The sequence below is a fragment of the Corythoichthys intestinalis genome, chromosome 1 (genome assembly GCF_030265065.1).
Source record: "Corythoichthys intestinalis isolate RoL2023-P3 chromosome 1, ASM3026506v1, whole genome shotgun sequence".
In the NCBI taxonomy this organism is placed as follows: domain Eukaryota; kingdom Metazoa; phylum Chordata; class Actinopteri; order Syngnathiformes; family Syngnathidae; genus Corythoichthys; species Corythoichthys intestinalis.
This window is the reverse complement of record NC_080395.1, coordinates 13,223,402-13,242,320: the sequence shown is the minus strand read 5'-3', so window position 1 is coordinate 13,242,320 and position 18,919 is coordinate 13,223,402. Positions and strand designations below refer to the sequence as shown.

The 18,919-nt window shown below is 39.2% G+C and overlaps 1 protein-coding gene across 1 annotated transcript; it reads left to right on the top strand.

The window, feature by feature from the left end:
• The first annotated feature begins 4,414 nt into the window (after nucleotides 1-4,414).
• On the top strand, nucleotides 4,415-17,245 carry LOC130924267 (gastrula zinc finger protein XlCGF57.1-like). The gene is made up of 3 exons (XM_057850712.1): nucleotides 4,415-4,515; nucleotides 4,771-4,895; nucleotides 15,836-17,245. The coding sequence occupies exons 2-3, from the start codon at nucleotides 4,842-4,844 to the stop codon at nucleotides 17,204-17,206; spliced, it is 1,425 nt and encodes a 474-aa protein (XP_057706695.1). The 5' UTR covers nucleotides 4,415-4,515; nucleotides 4,771-4,841; the 3' UTR covers nucleotides 17,207-17,245.
• The last annotated feature ends 1,674 nt before the right edge of the window (nucleotides 17,246-18,919 follow it).

The following is an 18,919-nucleotide window of genomic DNA, read 5'->3' as shown; positions in this document are numbered from 1 at the left end:
GTTCAGCTGTAGAGGTCATTTAGATTGTCTTCATATATTCTGTAAGGATAGAATTGACCCTACCTTTATTAAGTGAATTACTTTCATGATGTTCAGACTTACACTGACACCATTTCCCCCCCCTCAAATGCATGTTTGATTGGCTGATGACTAAGTAAATTCCCTTCTTTTCAGTGTAATTCTACTAGAAATAAGTGAAATTTTCTGCCATTGCGTCAAGTAAATTTTACTCAGATTTCTTGAAATAAGAAAAATACCTATCTGAAAATAATCTTAACACTGTTTTTTAAGCAAAAAGTGAGAATATTTAATCTTTAAAAAAGCTTAATTCAAGAAGTAATGTTGTTCAAAACATTATTAGAAAGCATTTTTCCACTTGATTTTGGTGAAAAATGACCAACCTTAGATGTATGGGCTTAATAAGAACAAGTGGTAATATTTAGCTAAAGTAAATTGAGTAATTTGACCCATTAATCTATTAACTAGCCCTGCGATTGGCTGGCAACCAGTTCAGGATGTACCCTGCCTACACTGCCCGTAGTTAGCTGAGATAGGCTCCAGAACCTCCGCGGCCCTCGTGAGGAAAAGCGGCATGGAAAATGAATGAATGAATCAATCAATCAATCTATTAACTAGTCTTTGACATTTTAAACAAGATGGAGAAAATTATTGGAATAGATTTCAGAAAAATTATCAGATTAAAACGTTATAAATTTGCAGTGTAAAAGTTAGTACAAGTCAATACAGATTTATTTTTGCATTGATCATTTAGCCTCTTTATTAATTAGGTTCATATCGGTGAGAAATGTAGCCCTGACCCCCGTTCACCTAATCTGTTTGGTTTCATTAATGTTCCGTCCCCAGCAAAAGGTGTACATGCAGGTTATGCTGTTATATTGTCCCTACCAATATTGAGACCAAACCTACGCCCTTGTAATGGACCCATTTCAAGGAGTAGGGGGTAATTAGGGCCCGAGCACTAGACGTGCGAAGGCCCTATTGTTTTGCAAAGGATTATTATTATTCTTCTTTTTTCAGGGCAAATGAAAATGGCCAATTTGGAAGCCTGAACATGCACGAAAAGTCACCAAAATTTGCATATACGTGCAGATTCGCGTAAATTTCGATAATCTTGCGTCGTTTTGAAAAAATGTCAAAAAAATGGCTCAGTGGCGCCCCCTTGACCCTTAAAATTTTCAAAAAGGCCTCTCCTCTCAGGTTTTCAACGTAGAGCAATGAAATTTGGGGAGTAGATACCTTATGCTTAACTGCTCAAAAAAGCCTCTTGCACCCATATTCCAAATCCAACAGGAAATCGGGTATTTTGGATCGAATGTGAAATTTTTTCGGTTCACAGTTGGAGTTCACATTTGGAGGCTTGAACATGCACAAAAACTCACCAAAATTTGCACATTTGTTCAACTTTGCGTAAATTTTGATAATCTATGAAAAAAATTAACAAAAAGGCTCAGGGGCGCCCCCTTGAAATTTTCAAAAAGGCCTCTCCTATTAGGTTTTTTCAACGTAGAACGATGAAATTTGGTGAGTCGATACATTGTGTAAAACTGCTCCAAAAAGTCTCTTGCACCTATATTCCAAATCCAACAGGAAGTCGGAAATTTTGGATCAAATGTGAAATTTTATCGATTTACATTTGAGCCCTTGTCGCTGAAGAAAAAAGTTGGATCGTCTTCAAAATTGGTCAGACTATTCAGGAGACATATGAGATCTTAAGTTTTCAAAAAGGTGAGTTTTCATCCAAGGGTCTGGCCTGGGCGTGGTCCCAAAATTTGCCATTTTTGGGCAAAACAAATTCAGAAAATGATTAAAAACTCAGTGATACAACGTTCAATCTTTTTCATTTCTAGCAAGTATATGAGATATCCCAGCCTAAACACGACTGCATTGAAATATTACCCATTAGGCCTGGCGCCCCCTAGTGGGAACAGGAAATGGCCTTCTTTACGAGACAAGCTCCTCCTCCAAGGGAAAAAAATCTATTGACCTCAAACCTGTTTCAGGGGAGCCTCAAGACATGTGTTTAGGTGCCTGATGAAAAATATTGAGGTTTCGTTGAAGCGGAGAGGTCCAAACTGGAAGTGAAAATGACCGTCAACAATTTGTCTCGCCAAAAACTTTGAACAGTCATAACTCGGCAGATATGCAACATATCTGCGCCAAACTTTCCGTGTTTGTTGAGAGTCATACCCTGAAGGTTCTTGTAGGGGTCCTTTGCATCAACTCTACAGTGCCAACTAGTGGCGACAGAAAGAAGTTTTAAAAAAGGCCTTTCCTATTGGTTTTTTTCAACATAGAGCAAGGAAATTTGGGGAGTAGATACCTTATGCAAAACTGCTCCAAAAAGTCTCTTGCACCCATATTCCAAATCCAATAGGAAATCGGGTATTTTGGATCGAATGTGAAATTTTCATGGGTTCACAGTAAGAGTTTACATTTGGAGGCTTGAATATGCATAAAAACTCACCAAAATTTGCACATACATGCGGCTTTGGATAACGTTCGATAATCTTGCAATGTTACAAAAAAATGTAACAAAATGGCTCACTGGCGCCCCCTTGAATTTTTCAAAAAGGCCTCTCCATTTAGGTTTTTTTAACATAGAGTGATGACATTCGGAGAGTCAAAACCTTGTGCAAAACTGCTCCAAAAAGTCTCTTGCACACACATTCCAAATCCTACAGGTAATCGGGTATTTTGGATTGAATGTGAAATTTTTATCGATTTACAGTGTGCACATTTGAGACCTTGGCACGGAGGGAATTAGTTTGATCATCCTGAAAATTGGCGAGACTGTTCAGGATACATATGAAATCTTAATTTATCAAAATGGTGTGTTTTTATTCACGGGCCTGACCTAGGCGAGGTGCCAAAGTCGTCCATTTTTTCGGCTAAACGCCAAATTCGGATAATGACTGATAACTCCCTCATACAACATTCAATCTCTTTTAAATCTGGCATGTGTGTTAGGTATCCCAGCCTGAACAGGACTGGATTGAAATATTACCAATTGTGCCTGGCGCCTCCTAGTGGGAACAGGAAATGCCCTTTTTTACGGGACACACTCCTCCTCTAAGGGAAAAAAAAAATCAATCAACCTCAAACCTGCGTAAGGGAAGCCTTAAGACGTGTTGAGACGGCTGATGAAAATTATTGAGGTTTGGGTAAAGCAGAAGGGTCCAAAAGGAAAGTGATTATGACTGTCATCATGTTCTCTCTCCACATATTTTGAACTGTCATTACTTGGGAGAAGTTGAGGGGGGCTGTCTGCCACCACCCCGACCTGCATGCCGTCCGAGTTTGCATGGCGTCAGTTGCGCCAAACTGCGAGGGCCCGTTCAGTCCTGCTTGCAGGCCTAGTTCTTATTGCCGTGCAAAGAGTTTTACTAGTTTCGGTGAGAAGGTGAATAGTTTTTTGTTGTTGTTCGTGAACTACATTTCCACACAAACGCACATTGAGATACCAATTAGCTCAGCAAGGAGAAGTATGAGAGTCATTTTTTGAGTGTCCCAGAGCTCGCGAAATTTGGATTAAAAAAGCGCATTTATCAAGGTTTCGTCAGCCGTGATTGCGTATATCCGTCCGCCGAAACCCCTATAGCATAGATATATAAGTACGCCTGTCCCTCTGCTTTTGAATGCGTTGTTGACATTAGCGTGGCAGGACTCTGCCAGCCAACTTGAGGCAATCTCTGCCACAATACTGCGGATGCTTCTCCTCATCCTCTCCCCCTCAATGCTTAAAATATTGAAGACCCTGGTTTGAGAAATAGCAGTGAAACCTCTTCTTCCGACCTCCACTGGAAGACATCTTGTGCTCCACCATAAGCGTATTTTAAGGGGGGGGGGCCTGGTGGCCGAAAAGTGTCATTGCATTTAATTGACTATCCTACATATATATGGCGGAAAACACAGACATGACTGAAAAAGCAGCTTCTGCTCTTGCACTCATCTTTAAAATAAACTGCTGTATTCTAAGTCAAAACAACTGTTGTGTTTGATAGAACAATATGTCTATATGCTGCCATAGCAGATTCATGGCGCACTAAGCCTCCGAACTATTTTTAATCTGTCCGTTTTACCCTGAAAACCCCCGTTTACAGACGTCGCGCAACCACTTTTGTTTCAACCTAGCCATAAAAAGAAGGTAAGTAATTATGTTTATTATTGAAAATGTGCAGCGGAAACAGTGCAGTAAATTGGATAAAGTCAGAAATTTCAACGTATACATTTACGGACAGGGTTCTAAGCCTTCAAAATTGAGTTATTGATAGTTGTGACTCAAATTCTGATACGGTTATCACATTTCTTAAATTGTTTTGGAGTCCCGTGAGGTGAAGTAGTTTTGGTTCCAAACGCTTCAACGTTTTACACTGAAGTTTCACCACCTGAACGTTTCTACTTCCGGTTCACTCGACGCGTACCCATTCTGGACTTGCAGTTCTTTCGTGTACTCTTTTTCTAAATAAACGAGCTCTTTTAAAGCATTCTCATCGGGTAAGTAACCAAGTAAAAAAAATTATGGACTTAAAATTTCCTTCTCAAACTTAGTGGAAGTCGTTTGGCTTTATGTTGAAGCCTCCCTTACTTAAACTTGGTTGTATTTAGCCTAGCTCGCTAGCCAAGATACGTTAACCCATTTCTATTGTTTACGCCACTTCCGATTTGTATTTTTTTAAGTGGGTGGTCGCTTGGTTAACACGAGAGTGATTACAGTTAATTGTATAAGCCGCTTCACGACTTGTCTTAAAGATGCGACAACATACTACTGACTGAAGGCCAACGCAATCTCGAACATCAAGTTAAAGAGAGAGACGTGGAAGATGAGGAGAGGAAATCCAGGCCACGACGAGGTGCTGAAAAACGAAAAAATGAGGGTAAGAGCATGACAGCAGTTGTTTTGCTTTTTATTTAATATCACACTTGCTTAGATGTGACCGTGATCAGTGTTTGTGGCTGTAAGGCAAAATCCCAATATCTGACTCCATGTCCGACAAGTGTGAAAATATTATGAAGGTCCCGAAATGTCCAGAAAGTGACCTGTAAGAAGTGCCTTGAACCCCTTTGTGTTGAAAAATGTTTTATAACTCCAAGCTTCATTGTTGAAGATGTGTCCTCTACTGGTGCATTGTCTGCACTGTACTCTGCAGCCATGCCAAAGGTTTACCCAACATGTGTGCGTGTGGAACAGTTACAAAGCTAATTATAAACATTGTTTAATTTGAACATTGCTGTGTTTCGTCCACTTTTGTATTGCTGTTGCAAAAAATTAACAAAATGCAGAGCAATTGCACACGAGGTAATCAAAATGCAGAACTTTGCACAAAATGTGAGGTAGTGATGAAATCCCAAAAAGTTAAGTAACACTGAATAGAGAAACTAATTTTAATCTACATTCAGCAAGACGTTAAAACCTTTTGTGCCTAAAGCCATAAGGTGTCTGACAATGTCAACAAAATAAATAGACAAAAAAATGTTCCGTCTCAAAAAGGAGCATCAGTGCCCCCTATTTTCTGTTGAAAAAAAAATATATATATGATAATAATTACAGTTGAACCATCTTATGTATGCAGATGACTGTGTGCGTCTTAGCCCAGGTTCAGCTGGAGTTACACGATATAAACTGATGCTAAGAGTGCCGTTATGATCGTGAGAACAAATGAGGACAAACGGTAGATCATCCCTGACATTAAAGAGCGCATACGACAGGAGAAAAAAAGTCTTAAATAGCATTATTTTGTGAATTAGAATCACATTTTGAGACTATATACAACAATTTAGCTAAACGCAGATGACGAGAAATTAGTCTTTTAGTCTGCCGGTTAACCACGCCTACCATTATAGGGCTCTAGCGTCCCCAACAGGTGGATGATGTCAGCGGGAGAATGGGCTCATCGGTTTTACTACTCAGCCCATTGAGGGGGAATTATTCCGAACGAGGAAAACGCGACGAAGAGAGCCGCAAAATGTCATTGTATCAGTCTCTCTAATTCAATTTTTACAGGATATTCTTTTTATCCAAGTATTTTTCCCCAATAGCTAAATAAATGACATGGTCATGACAAATAACAGTCTTGTGCTAAATGGAATATGAAATAATAAAAAAAGCATTTATTCAGGACGACATGGCAAAATTACTATATATTGGTCAAAACTGTCGACTTCACCTCTTCTGTCGCACCTCCCGAACGATATTTTATGCCACCTAAGTCGGGGTTATGTCATTCCCTTCCCCAGCTTCTGAGAATGTAAACAAACCAAGAGGCGTGACAGCTAGCCAACATGCTAACCCGAACCGAGTGATGTTTCAAAGTCTTCGAAGCGGAAAATCGCACATAACTAGCCCGGATCATTTCACATGACGACTGGATTGTCGAATGTCTTTGTCGATCGGCAACCCGCCGGGCGGCGAACAAGTTAGACCTCGTCGTTCCCCTGCTGAGAGCAGAGGGCTCGTTTGCGGGGAAGCAGCTGGGCAATGACCGCCGGACAAACCGGCGGACGTCGTAGGAGTGTGTAGCTGCCAAATGGTTAACACCAATATGGCAAAATAATGCTTTACTACACGGCAAAATCGTAAACAGCGAGAGACTTATAGGAGGACGGATGCAGTTGTTATGCAGCTAACATGACAAAATGAGGATGAGGAGAGCTTTTCTACATGCCCATCCATGATTAAACGTAAGTAGTCCTTTATTTAAAGAAAGTTTGCAGTGTTTACTTTGTAATCGCTGTATTTGCGTTTATTTTTAACACAAAGTTGCAATTTCTGATCGTTTGGAAAATTTGACAGAACACCGGGCACATGAAGAGGGCAATAAGCCGAGTATAGACCCTACTCACCAACGTCACAGAATGACGTGTCGCTGTATCCGGCCGCCATATTGTCCGTCTTTGTTTATCCGTATTCTCAATGGTTTCAATTTGTCGTGCAATGAATGAATGAATTTATAGTGCAATTCATGGAAGCCCCGGTGCTTTCAGACGCTGTAAACTCATTGGATGCATTGCATTAAAGGCGTTATGTGGAAAAGCTTCAGTCTATCCATTCGCCAGATCCATATTTGATGCCTAAATCGATATTTTTCGACCCGCTGTCTTCGCCCTCTCTGCCTGACATCTGCTACCCTGATATCTACAACTAACTTGTCCACACTAAATCAGCCTATTCTCACGAAACTTTGAAAAACATTAAGAGCAGCACTCTAAGCAACATTACCCTGTGTGATTTCTAAAATGGCGACAATAAAAAAAAAAAAAAAAGTTGACTGCGATGGCGGACGCTTCAAGGATTGGTGGATATTGGACTATTTCTTCAATAAAACACGCAACAACTGTGTCTGCCTCATTTGCAAAGAGACAGTCGCTGTTTTCAAAGAGTTCGATGCGACGCGATAATATTACCGAACAAGACACGCTGACATGTACGACAACATTACAGGGAAGATACACAGCGAGAAATTATAGCAACTTGAAGCTAGTTTAATTTCACAGCAGCAGTATTTCGCAAGAGCCCGAGTGTCGAAAGACAACGCCACAAAGACGAGACTGTTGAAATTATGAATTAAAAAAAAAAATAAAGCAAATGTGACACACAGAAGGGCTTGCTAAAATTTGTTTAAATATATTGTTCTATGTAAATCAGCCAAGGTAGCCCCCCGCATTATTACCACACCAAATCTGGCCCCCTTTGCAAAAGGTTTGGACACACTTGTTTAACTGATGATCCGTAGACAAGGCCAGCTTCTTTCACTTGGTACCAGCTAAATATTATTCAAAATGTAATGCTGGTGGAAGAAATAAGCATCTTGAATTTGAAACTGTATGTTGTCGGCGATTAGCCTCGCAATGATCTTAACTGTGGTTGTCAGCCCAAAACCCTCTAAATATATATTAAATGCATCTTACCAGATATAAAATGACTACTACATAATCTGTGGTAATCGTTTGGAGCCCAGTTTTCTCGTCGAATTGCAGCAGTCCATCTCGCTCTCCTCTCCGGGTCTCTCGGAATACCGTAGAACTTCAAGTCTCTCCGTCTATCTTCTCTGTTATTGCAACCAACCGCCACACACGCCTTCACCATTTTGATTATTAATGTTAACGAGCAGAAAAACATACCATAATAGGAGGAATTTACATAGCGGTAATGCGTCAACACGACGAGTAGACGGACAAAATGGCGCGGAGGCGTGATTGTGACGTCTATAGTGCTCACCCGGCGGGGGGATGTGCGACAAGCCGCCGGTCGTCGGCCGAAGGGACAAGGAGCATGTCAGCCACAAAATGCAAGCCACCTACATATTAAAATGATCCCGGTATTTGACATAATACAACACACGATGTTTACTCACTTCCTCGTAAGTCCCATGGTCCCATAGTAGTAGGGCTTGTTTTGACCAATATCCACCGGTGAATGGGAACCTTTTGAAACCCCAAAAAGGCTCACACGTCTCTCCCTCATACAGAAAATTTTTTCTGCGGCTGTTTGGCTGGCGTGATGCGAAAAATTAACGAATTAATCCGCAAGATCTGCTGAATCCTTAGTCCTTCTCATACAACAGTACAGCTGTATAGTGAAGAGGACTCCTTCTCCCGTACACGTCACAGCACCCTCTTCCTCAATGCAAGACCGAAGCCGGAAGTCTCTCATTTTCGTTGCGCGGGATTAAAAAAAAATTGAATAAATATATCGATCGCTTCTTTACACATCCAAGTGGTCTATTTCATTTCGGAGCATGAAATATCACGTGTATTATGAAATAAACACGCTTTTTCGTGTCGCGGCACTTTAAGTTGTCAGGTCAAGTGTTAAAGTCCTGCAGTCAGATGAAATATCTCGGTCATACGATCACCGAAACGCTGACTGACAATGAAGACATTTTCAGCAAAGTCGTTTTCTATATGTCCAAGCTAATGTTCTTTGTCATATATTTGGTCAGTGCTTTGATGAGGTCAAGGTGGCCCTGTTTAAAGCCTATTGTGCACCCCTCTACTCTGCACATCTGTGGTCAGATCAAAACAAGCTTTCAGAGACTACATGTGGCATGTAATGACTCTCTGACAATTTTCTTAAAAAGGCCTTCAGATATGTTTGTAGCAGCTCAGGTGAATACCCTCCAGTCTGTTTTATTAATGATACGGATGTTTTATTTCGTTAGTCATCTGAAAGGTTCTCAAAATTTGATTGTGTTGGGTCTAACATTTTGCACAGCTTTACACCCTACTTTTCACGGTTTTGAAAGCACTGGTACATGTGCCTTTTAAAAGTGGGTTGCTAGGAGACCCAATGTTTACTGTAGTCCACTTGTTATTGTTTTATTATCTTTATTATTATTATTTTAATCTTTTGTTTGAGCTGTGTTGTTGTGATTTGGACATTGAGTCAGTCTAACTATTTATCTATCTAACCTCCTCTGTATTAACACACCAACCTTGTTCACTTTGTTCTTCATCTACCCTTCACCTTTCACTCCTTCGTGCCCATCTCACCACCTATGGTTACAGAGTAGACATGTGCCGATTACCGGTTTCAAGGTATACCGCGGTATGAAAACGTCAGTGTTCAAAACCTCCAAAATGTTTTGTCATACAGTCCCTAAGGTTTTCGTTATTTTTTTATTTCCCAAAAATGCATGGAGAAATCACTCGTTTGCAGCTGCAAAGCTCAACCCTTCCCCACCGATTGTTGCTCAGTGTCAGTGAGTCAGCTGTGCTACACGATGGCTGGAGGAGGTGAAACTCCTAAACTTTTTCCCACATCGAAGAAAACAAAATCGCTGGTATGGAAATAATTCGGCTTGAGAAAAGTTACAGACGGCCGCGGCTTAGAGGACGAGGGTCAACTGACATGTAAAACATGTTTGCAGAGGAACGCTCCCGCATAAATATATGCACACACGCACGCTGCGATAAAACGCAGCCGTGAAAATTACCGCCCTCATTTATATTTACCGTGCAATAAATGGACTCATTGTATATATCGCAACAGGCTGAGAAACTCCAATAACACGTCATTAGTTAAATGGACTTATGATCTGCCATCTTGTTGCCTCCTGTCGTCTTCCAAAATTCCATCTGGGTGACGGCGCTTTTGTACGGTGGCCGAGAGGTGTCAGGCGAAATGCAAAGTCCAAACACTTTGCAAATAGAAAAAAGCACGAACCCCAATAGCAAACGCTTTGCAAAAGAAAAAAAGCAAGAATGCAAACTGCCACAACACGATCCCCAATTCCTAAAGCGCGATTGCAAATTGGCAAAAGCACGAATTCCAACTGCCACAACACGGCTCGCAGCACCAATGCAAACTGCCACAACACCATCCCCAATTCCTAAAGCGCGATTGCAAATTGGCAAAAACACAAACCCCAATTTCCACAACACGACAGCAAATGACTCACAGCACAAATGCAAAAGGCTCGCAATAGAATTGCAAAGACGATGACCCAGAAGTTAAAAAAAAAAAAAAGACACTTTGTAAATTGCTATATTTGCTTTGTGACCATCTGTACGAACCTCCCCAAAGTTGCCCCCCCCATCAGACGCAAATTTATATGAAAATGACGCTAATCGTTTGTGCTGTAAAGGTTTTGTAGACACAGTATTATGCTTTTATTGAGATATTAATTTCGAGTGATGATGTCAGTTGTAGCTTTTTCTTAGCTTAGCTCCCACGGCTAATGGAGCGTACCAACTCTCTCAATAACAGAGGGGTGTCCTAACAACTAGCACGAACCACGTAGCACAAATTCGGGTCCATTTTGCAGTAAATTGGGGGGCTTGAGATATTATTTTCGTGTGATGACGTCCTTCTAAGCCCCTTATTCACTGCAAAATGGTTCCGAAGTGATGCCATTTGTTTGTGCTAGTTGTTTGGACACCCCTCTGTTTTTGAGAGAGTTTGTACGCTCCATTAACATAAACTAACAGAGGGCTGTCCGAATATGGAGGACCAGGAGTGCAAAAATTCAATAAATAAATACACAGTTAAATAAATAATTAAAAGTGTCATTAAAATGCTTTAATTTCAATATTTATTTATTTCAATATTTATTTCCATTTTTTTTATTTCAATATTTATTTCCATTTTTATTTATTTATTTCAATTTATATTTATTTATTTCAATTTTTATTTATTTATTTCAGTATTTATTTATTTCCATTTTTATTTGTTTCAATTTATATTTATTTCGATTCATATTTATTTATTTCAATTTTTATTTATTTATTTCAATTTATATTTATTTCAAAATTTATTTAGATTTTTATTTATTTCAATTTTTATTTATTTCAAAATGTATTTCGATTTTTATGTATATATTTATTTATTTATTTATTTATTTATTTATTTATTTCAGCATGTATTTATTTCACTTTTTATTTATTTCATTCTTGCACTCTTGTTCCTCCGGAGGTGCAACCATGAAATAATTTTATCTGTCACGTTTGCTCGTCAAAGTTTCTAACGTCTGATTGGTTGCTCAGCAAAGCAAGTCTTAACTAGTCGATCTCAGATAATAGATTGACGCCTGAGGCATTGGCTAATTTTTATGTACACCCGATACATAAGGTGGCAGTGTAGATCTGTATAATCTGAAAAATAATTGCTCCCTCAATATCACAAAGACGACGAAGATTAGTAGCGTGGTCAGTGTAGCGAGGAAACTGTGAGGAGAACTCCACCAGCAGCCCATGGTGGAGTCCAGTCTGTAGGTTCTACATCGCGCGGGCCAGCGCCTTTAAATGGGCTTATGTCTGCTTACGGGAAACTCTAGTATACCTCAGAAGTGGAACGGTCCTTGGATATCTCCCTGATTTTATTATTATTTTTTATCAAGTTTTGAAATAAGGCTAAATGACAGAAATAACTAGCAGTTTTCTAAGTAGTTTTACTCTGAACTCCGACATCATTTTTACATCATAATGATTTAGTTTGGGTCCAGGGGTGCTCCAGTGTCTCTCTCAAGTGGACCCGTTGTCGAATAGGTCACCGTTTTTTTTCTTTCATATATTTAATAAAAGGACTTGCGCTCTGAAGCCACCTCATTGCATTCTGAAGCCAGCGCATTGCATTATCGTAATGCACATAATGCAAACAATAATCCAAATGAGGGGCGGCTGGTTTGACTTCGTTTTTACGAGTGGAGGCTGGTTTGACCGCAGTTCTAAACTATCGAAAACTCTTCGGTCAACATCTTGATCTGACAGCGCCAAGATGATGCCAATAATGTTAATTAATTGCTCTGTTTTGTAGGACACGTACTCAGGGTCCAAATTTCCTGCTTCAATTTGTTCTGAGAAATCTAACATGTCCCGAGAGAGCTCATGCAAAATCTCAGATAACGCCGAATCATAGCCTCTGAATCGTAATCGAATCGTGAGGTGCCCCAAGATTTCCACTATTGCTGCAACGATTAATTGATTAACTCAAGTATTCGATTAGGAAAAAGTCGAATTCAAATTTTCTGCTTCTAGTATTCGTTTAATTAAAGTGGCGTTGTAATGGTTTATTTTGAAAGTGTTTGCATTAGGTTTATTGATTTGGGAGGATACACTGCCCTCTAGTCTGCCTCATTTGACATGGCTGAATTCAGCTGCTCCATGTTAAGACCAACATGAGCCAAGTTTTTGTTTGAGCTAATGTTTTTTTAATGCATTCGTAATTTAGTTTATAGGTATATTTCGCCGTTTTTTTTTTTTTTTTTTTTTGTAGGAATATTTGTCTGAACCATTTTTTAAGAGCATTGTGAAAAAAAAATGTAGAGTTTTCTAGCCTTTAAGCTAGTGGACTTTTGCAATGTAAGTTAGCCATTGTTGCATAGATCTTTAATTTTTTCATACTGTTTTTTAAGGTTTTAATTTTTCGTGTTCCTTATCCAATTACCCAATTATTCGAACTAACTAGTTCATCGATTAATCGACTAGGACTTCAGCTATCGAATATTTAAGTAATCGAGTAATTGACTGAAAATTTTATCGATTAATCGAGTAATCAGATAAAACATTTTCTTTAGATAAAGAGCAATTATAAATATACATGTAAAAACAAGACATTTGAGCTAATATTGAACCATTTTCAGTCAATCAATGTCTTTATTTTCGATGTACATTGTTAAAAACAGCCAACAATTGTTTTAACGTTTACGTGTTTTATCCAGCAATGCCTACTGAGCTAAAATTGACAGCATTATTAAGTTTTTATTTCACACCCTCATCATTCCTCAGCGCTATGTTTTCACAGGTTAAATAAAGCCTGTATGTAAGACACGTTAGCCACGCATCGACAGTGGTCATAATCAATAGAAACCTAGCCCTCCGCAGGGCTAACGCTACGTGAGCGAGTGACAGTAACGTTAATCTTATTTATTAGTGCTGAGAATTGTACTGCTTTAAGATGGCGGCTGTTTACTAATCCACTGACTCTGTGATTTCGCATCTAGTTCAACATCCATGTAATATCTATGAGACGCATGGGACGCTACCTGCTACCACCGTAGCATCCTGCGGGCTAGTTTTTAGCAACGTCGGCTTAGTTTGTAGCGGCTGTCGGCTGCAGTATTTTTTTGTTTGTTTTAATTGCTTCTTCCTCTACGCACGTGCCATCAGCGCGTTGTCCCGCATTAAAAGTAGTCTGGGCAAAACGTGATGCTTAGAGTTGGCAAATAAAATATTTTTAAAAAAAAAAAAATATATATATATATATAAATTACTCGGATCAGTTTTTAAACTCGAGTTACTTGAGTTGCTCGAGTATTCGTTTCAGCTCTATAATCGACTACTAAAATAATCGATAGCTGCAGCCCTAATTTCTACCTCTACTCCCTACCCCTGAGCTGCGCAATATTTCACTCCCACTTTATCAAATCCGGACTCAAAACTCATCTATCTTACCCACCTTGATCCTGACCTCTCTTCTGTTTCGATCTCTTATTTTTATTCTGCTTTAAAAAAATTTTTTTTTTTTTTAAATGTATAATCTGTCTGCCCTAAACGGTTCTTAGTCAATAAAAAACATGAAAATCAGGGCAAAAGCTCGATTTTAGCAAACCACATTAGAGATGTCCCGATCCGATATTTGGATCGGATCGGACGCCAATATGGCCAAAAAAATGCGCATCGGTATCGGATCGGAACATGGGAAAAATTCCGATCCAGACTTCCGATCCAGTTTTTTTTCAAAGTCCCGTCCAGCGCACCGATTTACATAATCCATTCCAGTTTTTGCTTCGGTTTCCCTAAAATCCGGTCCGCATTTTACGGCACACCTTCAACACACTACATTTACATTACCGTCTCCCAATTTACCGAGAGACTTTATCGGTAAAAATGTCAGCTGTGTGGGATCATTTCACCTTAAAGGACGACAAAGACGAAGAGGCAGAGTGCAACATATGCCACAATAAAGTCAAGCGTGGTGGTAAAGCTGTAAGAAGTTTTAATACAACCAACCTAATCAAGCATTTAGCGAAATACCACCACCGAGGAGTATGTTAAGAAAAGCGAAGACAAAAAGAAAGGTCCTACGCAACTAACACTGGCAGAAACTTTTGCTGTGCGTGACAAACTGGCACTCGACAGTCCCAAAGCCCAGGGAATAACGAGTCATTGCCGAAGAATTCATTCTGGATGACGAGCCATTATCTCACGTGAGTAAAGACGCACCATCCAACCCGCGATTCGGCCGCTGAAGATTCGAGAACGATTCACAAACATCCAAATTCCGAATATTGAAATATGTCAAGTAAAGCGGAACTAATACACAGCGCGGTCTTCGGGACGCAATGAGAAACGGACCGCATTGCGTCCCGAAAGTAAACACAAATTGTCTTAGACCCGGGTAATGCCAATACTCAACTCATGGCGTAAGCTCAACTCATGCCGCTGGAGAAAAAACACAAAAATACCTTACTTCTGCTGACAGCCGCAACAAACTACGTCAACGTCGTTTTACTGGAGATAATAGATATCATATGTATATATAGAACCAGATGCGTTAGTAAACAGCCGCCATCTTAAAGCAGAAGACTTCCCTAGTAGGCTGTTGTGAACCTTCCAAGCGAACCTAATTAACTTTTTATCTAAAATACTCCTAAATCGGCAAAATCTTGACTTGAATCTATCTTCAAAACAGTTTTAAAACTTTCGCATGTCGAAAGTAGACAGAAGGGAAATTATGGAATAACGGGAGCAATTTTAACAACTTTAACAGTTGTTTCACAAAATTAAATGGATTGAATGTAGTTTAAAGCTGCTGATACAGAATGGGGACTTGAGTATTTTATTTACTGTTTTAAAATGTTAACTTGATACTGAAATAGTCGTTTATTTAAACCTGAGAGGCTTTTTATACAATTTTTGTAACTAATGCACGAAACATTAAAAGCATCTAATAGCTTGGGGGATTTGTGGGATTTTCCACTGAGGTTGTTGGTGTGTTTTGCTTTTTTAATACAGTTTGCAATATTATTTGCACGTTTTACTGACTGACTATGCCATTTCTGTTTGTTATTTATAATGTTTTGTGTTTGTCACTGAATAAACAGGTCAGTTTCTTTATACCAACCATTGTGTGTTATTCAAACTCACCTAATTCAGCTGGCTAGTTGTTATCAAGGGTACTAAAACCTTTTTCAACATGAGTCTGACAACTAAGTAAGGAGGCTAAATAACTTTCAACTTTAACACATGCTCAGATAGGTCGGTATCGGCCAATATCGGTATCGGATCGGAAGTGCAAAACAATAACGGTATCGGATCGGAAGTGCAAAAACCTGGATCGGGACATCCCTAAATCACATAATTGTTTTTTTCCACGCAGAGTCCCGCAGACGTCACTCTAGGAGATCTTCACTCTGAAAAACACGATCACCTCCACGTTAAAAAGGAGGAGGAGTCGAAGCCAGAATCCCCTTACATTAAAGAAGAACAGGAAGATGAAATAACCAAGTTTCCGATGACTGTCAGTGTGAAGAGTGAAGAAGATGAAGATTCAAGCGAAGAAAGCGGAGCAGCCAAACCTTTGAGCGACAGCTCATTGCAACACCTGACAACAAAAGAAGAAAGACGATCGCAACCGGACAGCCTCTTAGCTCCGCTCTCTAATAGCGACAATGTAACGTCCCACTCTTCTGACTACAACACTGATGAGGAGGATGTTGACTTTGACCCAAAGTGTGGGAAATCATTAAACAGGTCATCATTGAGAAAAGACATGAAAGAATGTGCGGGTGGGACACAGTTTGCCTGCTCACATTGCGATAAAAGATTTTCTTGGAAGCATCACTTAAAAAGACATATGCGTACACACACTGGTGAAAAGCCTTTTGCCTGCACATTTTGTGGTAAACGATTCACCGATAAAGAAAATTTAAACAGACACACAAGCAAACACACTGGAGAGAAGCCTTTCGCCTGCACACTTTGTGATAAAAGATATCCTAGGAAGTCTCATTTAGAAATACATCAGCGTACACACACTGGAGAAAAGCCTTATGTCTGCACATGTTGTGGTAAAAGTTTCACCGAGAAGGGAAATTTAAGCAAACACGCAAGAACACACACTGGAGAGAAGCCTTTTGGCTGCTCACTTTGTGGTAAAAGATTCGCTCATAAGCAAAATTTAGTTTCGCATGCAAGAAGCCACACAGGGATAAAACATTTGACCGACAATGCAGAGAAACGTTTCCTCTGCTCACTTTGTGGTAAAAGATTCGCTCTGAAAGGAAATTTGGTATTGCATACAAGAAGCCACACTGGGGAAAAACCTTTTGTTTGCACATTTTGTGGTAAAAAATTCACCCAGAAGGTGAGTTTAGACAAACACACACGCACACACACTGGAGAGAAGCCTTTTGTCTGCACATGTTGTGGTAAAACATTCACTCAGAAGGACAGTTTAAACAAACATATAAACAGACACACTAAAGATAAGCCTTTTCACTGCTCAGTTTGTCATAAAAGATTCTGTCATAAGTCCGATTTAGAACGGCATAAGCGTACACACACTGGAGAAAAGCCTTTTGTTTGCACTTGTTGTGGTAAAAGATTCACCGAGAAGGGATATTTAAGCAAACACGTAAGAACACACACTGGAGAGAAACCTTTTGCCTGCTCACTTTGTGGTAAAAGATTCACTCAAAAGCGAAATTTTGTATCGCATGCAAGAAGCCACACTACGGAAATACCTTAGAATTGCAGTGTGTGACAATATTAGAGATGGACCCATTAACGGCCGGGCCGATATATGGAAATTTGACTTATATCAGTATCGGCCTTTTTTTTTTTTTTTTTTTTTTTTTTTTAATCCGACCGGCTGATGTGAAAAATCTCTTTAAAACTAGGGATTCCCAATCCCACCATTTCATCGCACCATTTTTCAGAGGATCGGCTTTTTAATTTAAAAAAATATATTTGTTTTTCTGCTTTATGCTCGTACAGCCTCTACCTCCCTCCTGCTGCTTTTCTTGCTCACCAGTGCAGCTGGCCTACCTTCAAAGGCGCCGAGTCATTTAGCTTTTAAACACTAGCGGCGTTGTGCTATGGCAACTCATTGTATGTAGGTGCTCTCAGCAGTGTGAGTTGATTTGAATGGACTCACTCAATGAAGCATGTAATAAAGACAAGCCTTTTTCTACATTTTTGGCATTGGCCACATTGAAAACTCCATAAAAGGTGGAAATAGATTAAAAAGGCTCTTACAGAGAGAATCTTTTTGGATATGTACATTTAAAGGAACCCAATATCCCGGTTTAAATGGAGAACTGGACTTTTCTCCTTTTTTGTAGTGTTGGGGCTCCTTGTACTATTAAGCATATTATCCTTTTTTTTCTCCTTAATGCACTATATATTTTCAATGTTGGTCTTGTTTATCTTGCTATTAAGATAAAAATATATGTACGTTTAAGTCATTTAAAAGTTTGAAAGCGGTCTTTGAGAACATAGTCTTGATAGATATGTTAGATCTTCTGTCTTGAAAAGCTAGTTTAAATAAAACAATGAAATATTATTATTGTTTTTTTCTGCCTTATAGCCTTCGAGGATATTTCAAGTTGAAACACCTAAAAAAAAATTGAGATGTTATATTTAAAGGTCCTTGGTAGTATGTACTATTGTGTGTTTTTCTCTCTCTCTTCCTTCTTCTACTTGTGATGGTCTGCTATTAGGAGCTTTTTTTCTCTGTTGCTCCTAATTGACCTACCCTTTGACTGACCCCGATCAGGTGAAGAGAGTCCACCTGGCTATGCTGAATTTACAATTGTCCACTAGTTTTAAGAGGTGGTTTGAGCAGAGTCACTGTTTGTCTTGATGAAGGCCTACACAGCTGAAGCATGCCGGCATTTTTTAATTTGTACAAAGTAGGGCTGTCAAATGATTAAAATTTTTAATTGAGTTAATTACAGCTTGAAAATTAATTAATCGCAATTCAAGCCATCTATAAAATATGCCATATTTTCCTGTAAATTATTGTTGGAATGGAAAGATAAGACACAAGATGGATATATACATTCAACATACGGTACATAAGGACTGAATTTGTTTATTATAACAATAAATCAAGATGGCATTAACATTATTAAAATTCTGTTAAAGCGATCCATGGATAGAAAGACTTGTAGTTCTTAAAAGAAAAATGTAAGGACAAGTTATAAATGAATAAACTCCAAGATTCTTCTCACGACTTTCAAAACCATGTCGAGCACAGCCCCACTCTACATTTCTGACCTCTTTTGGATTAGCACCCCTAACCCCAACCTAGTTGCTCTCTTCTCCCTGATCTATGCAATATAACTTCTTTCCCACTTTTCAAATCCACACTGAAAACATCTGGTCGAATGATCATTTCCAGCTTGATTCTCTGTTCTTGTGTTATGACTTCTTTCCTGTTACTTGAGATTTTGTCTGA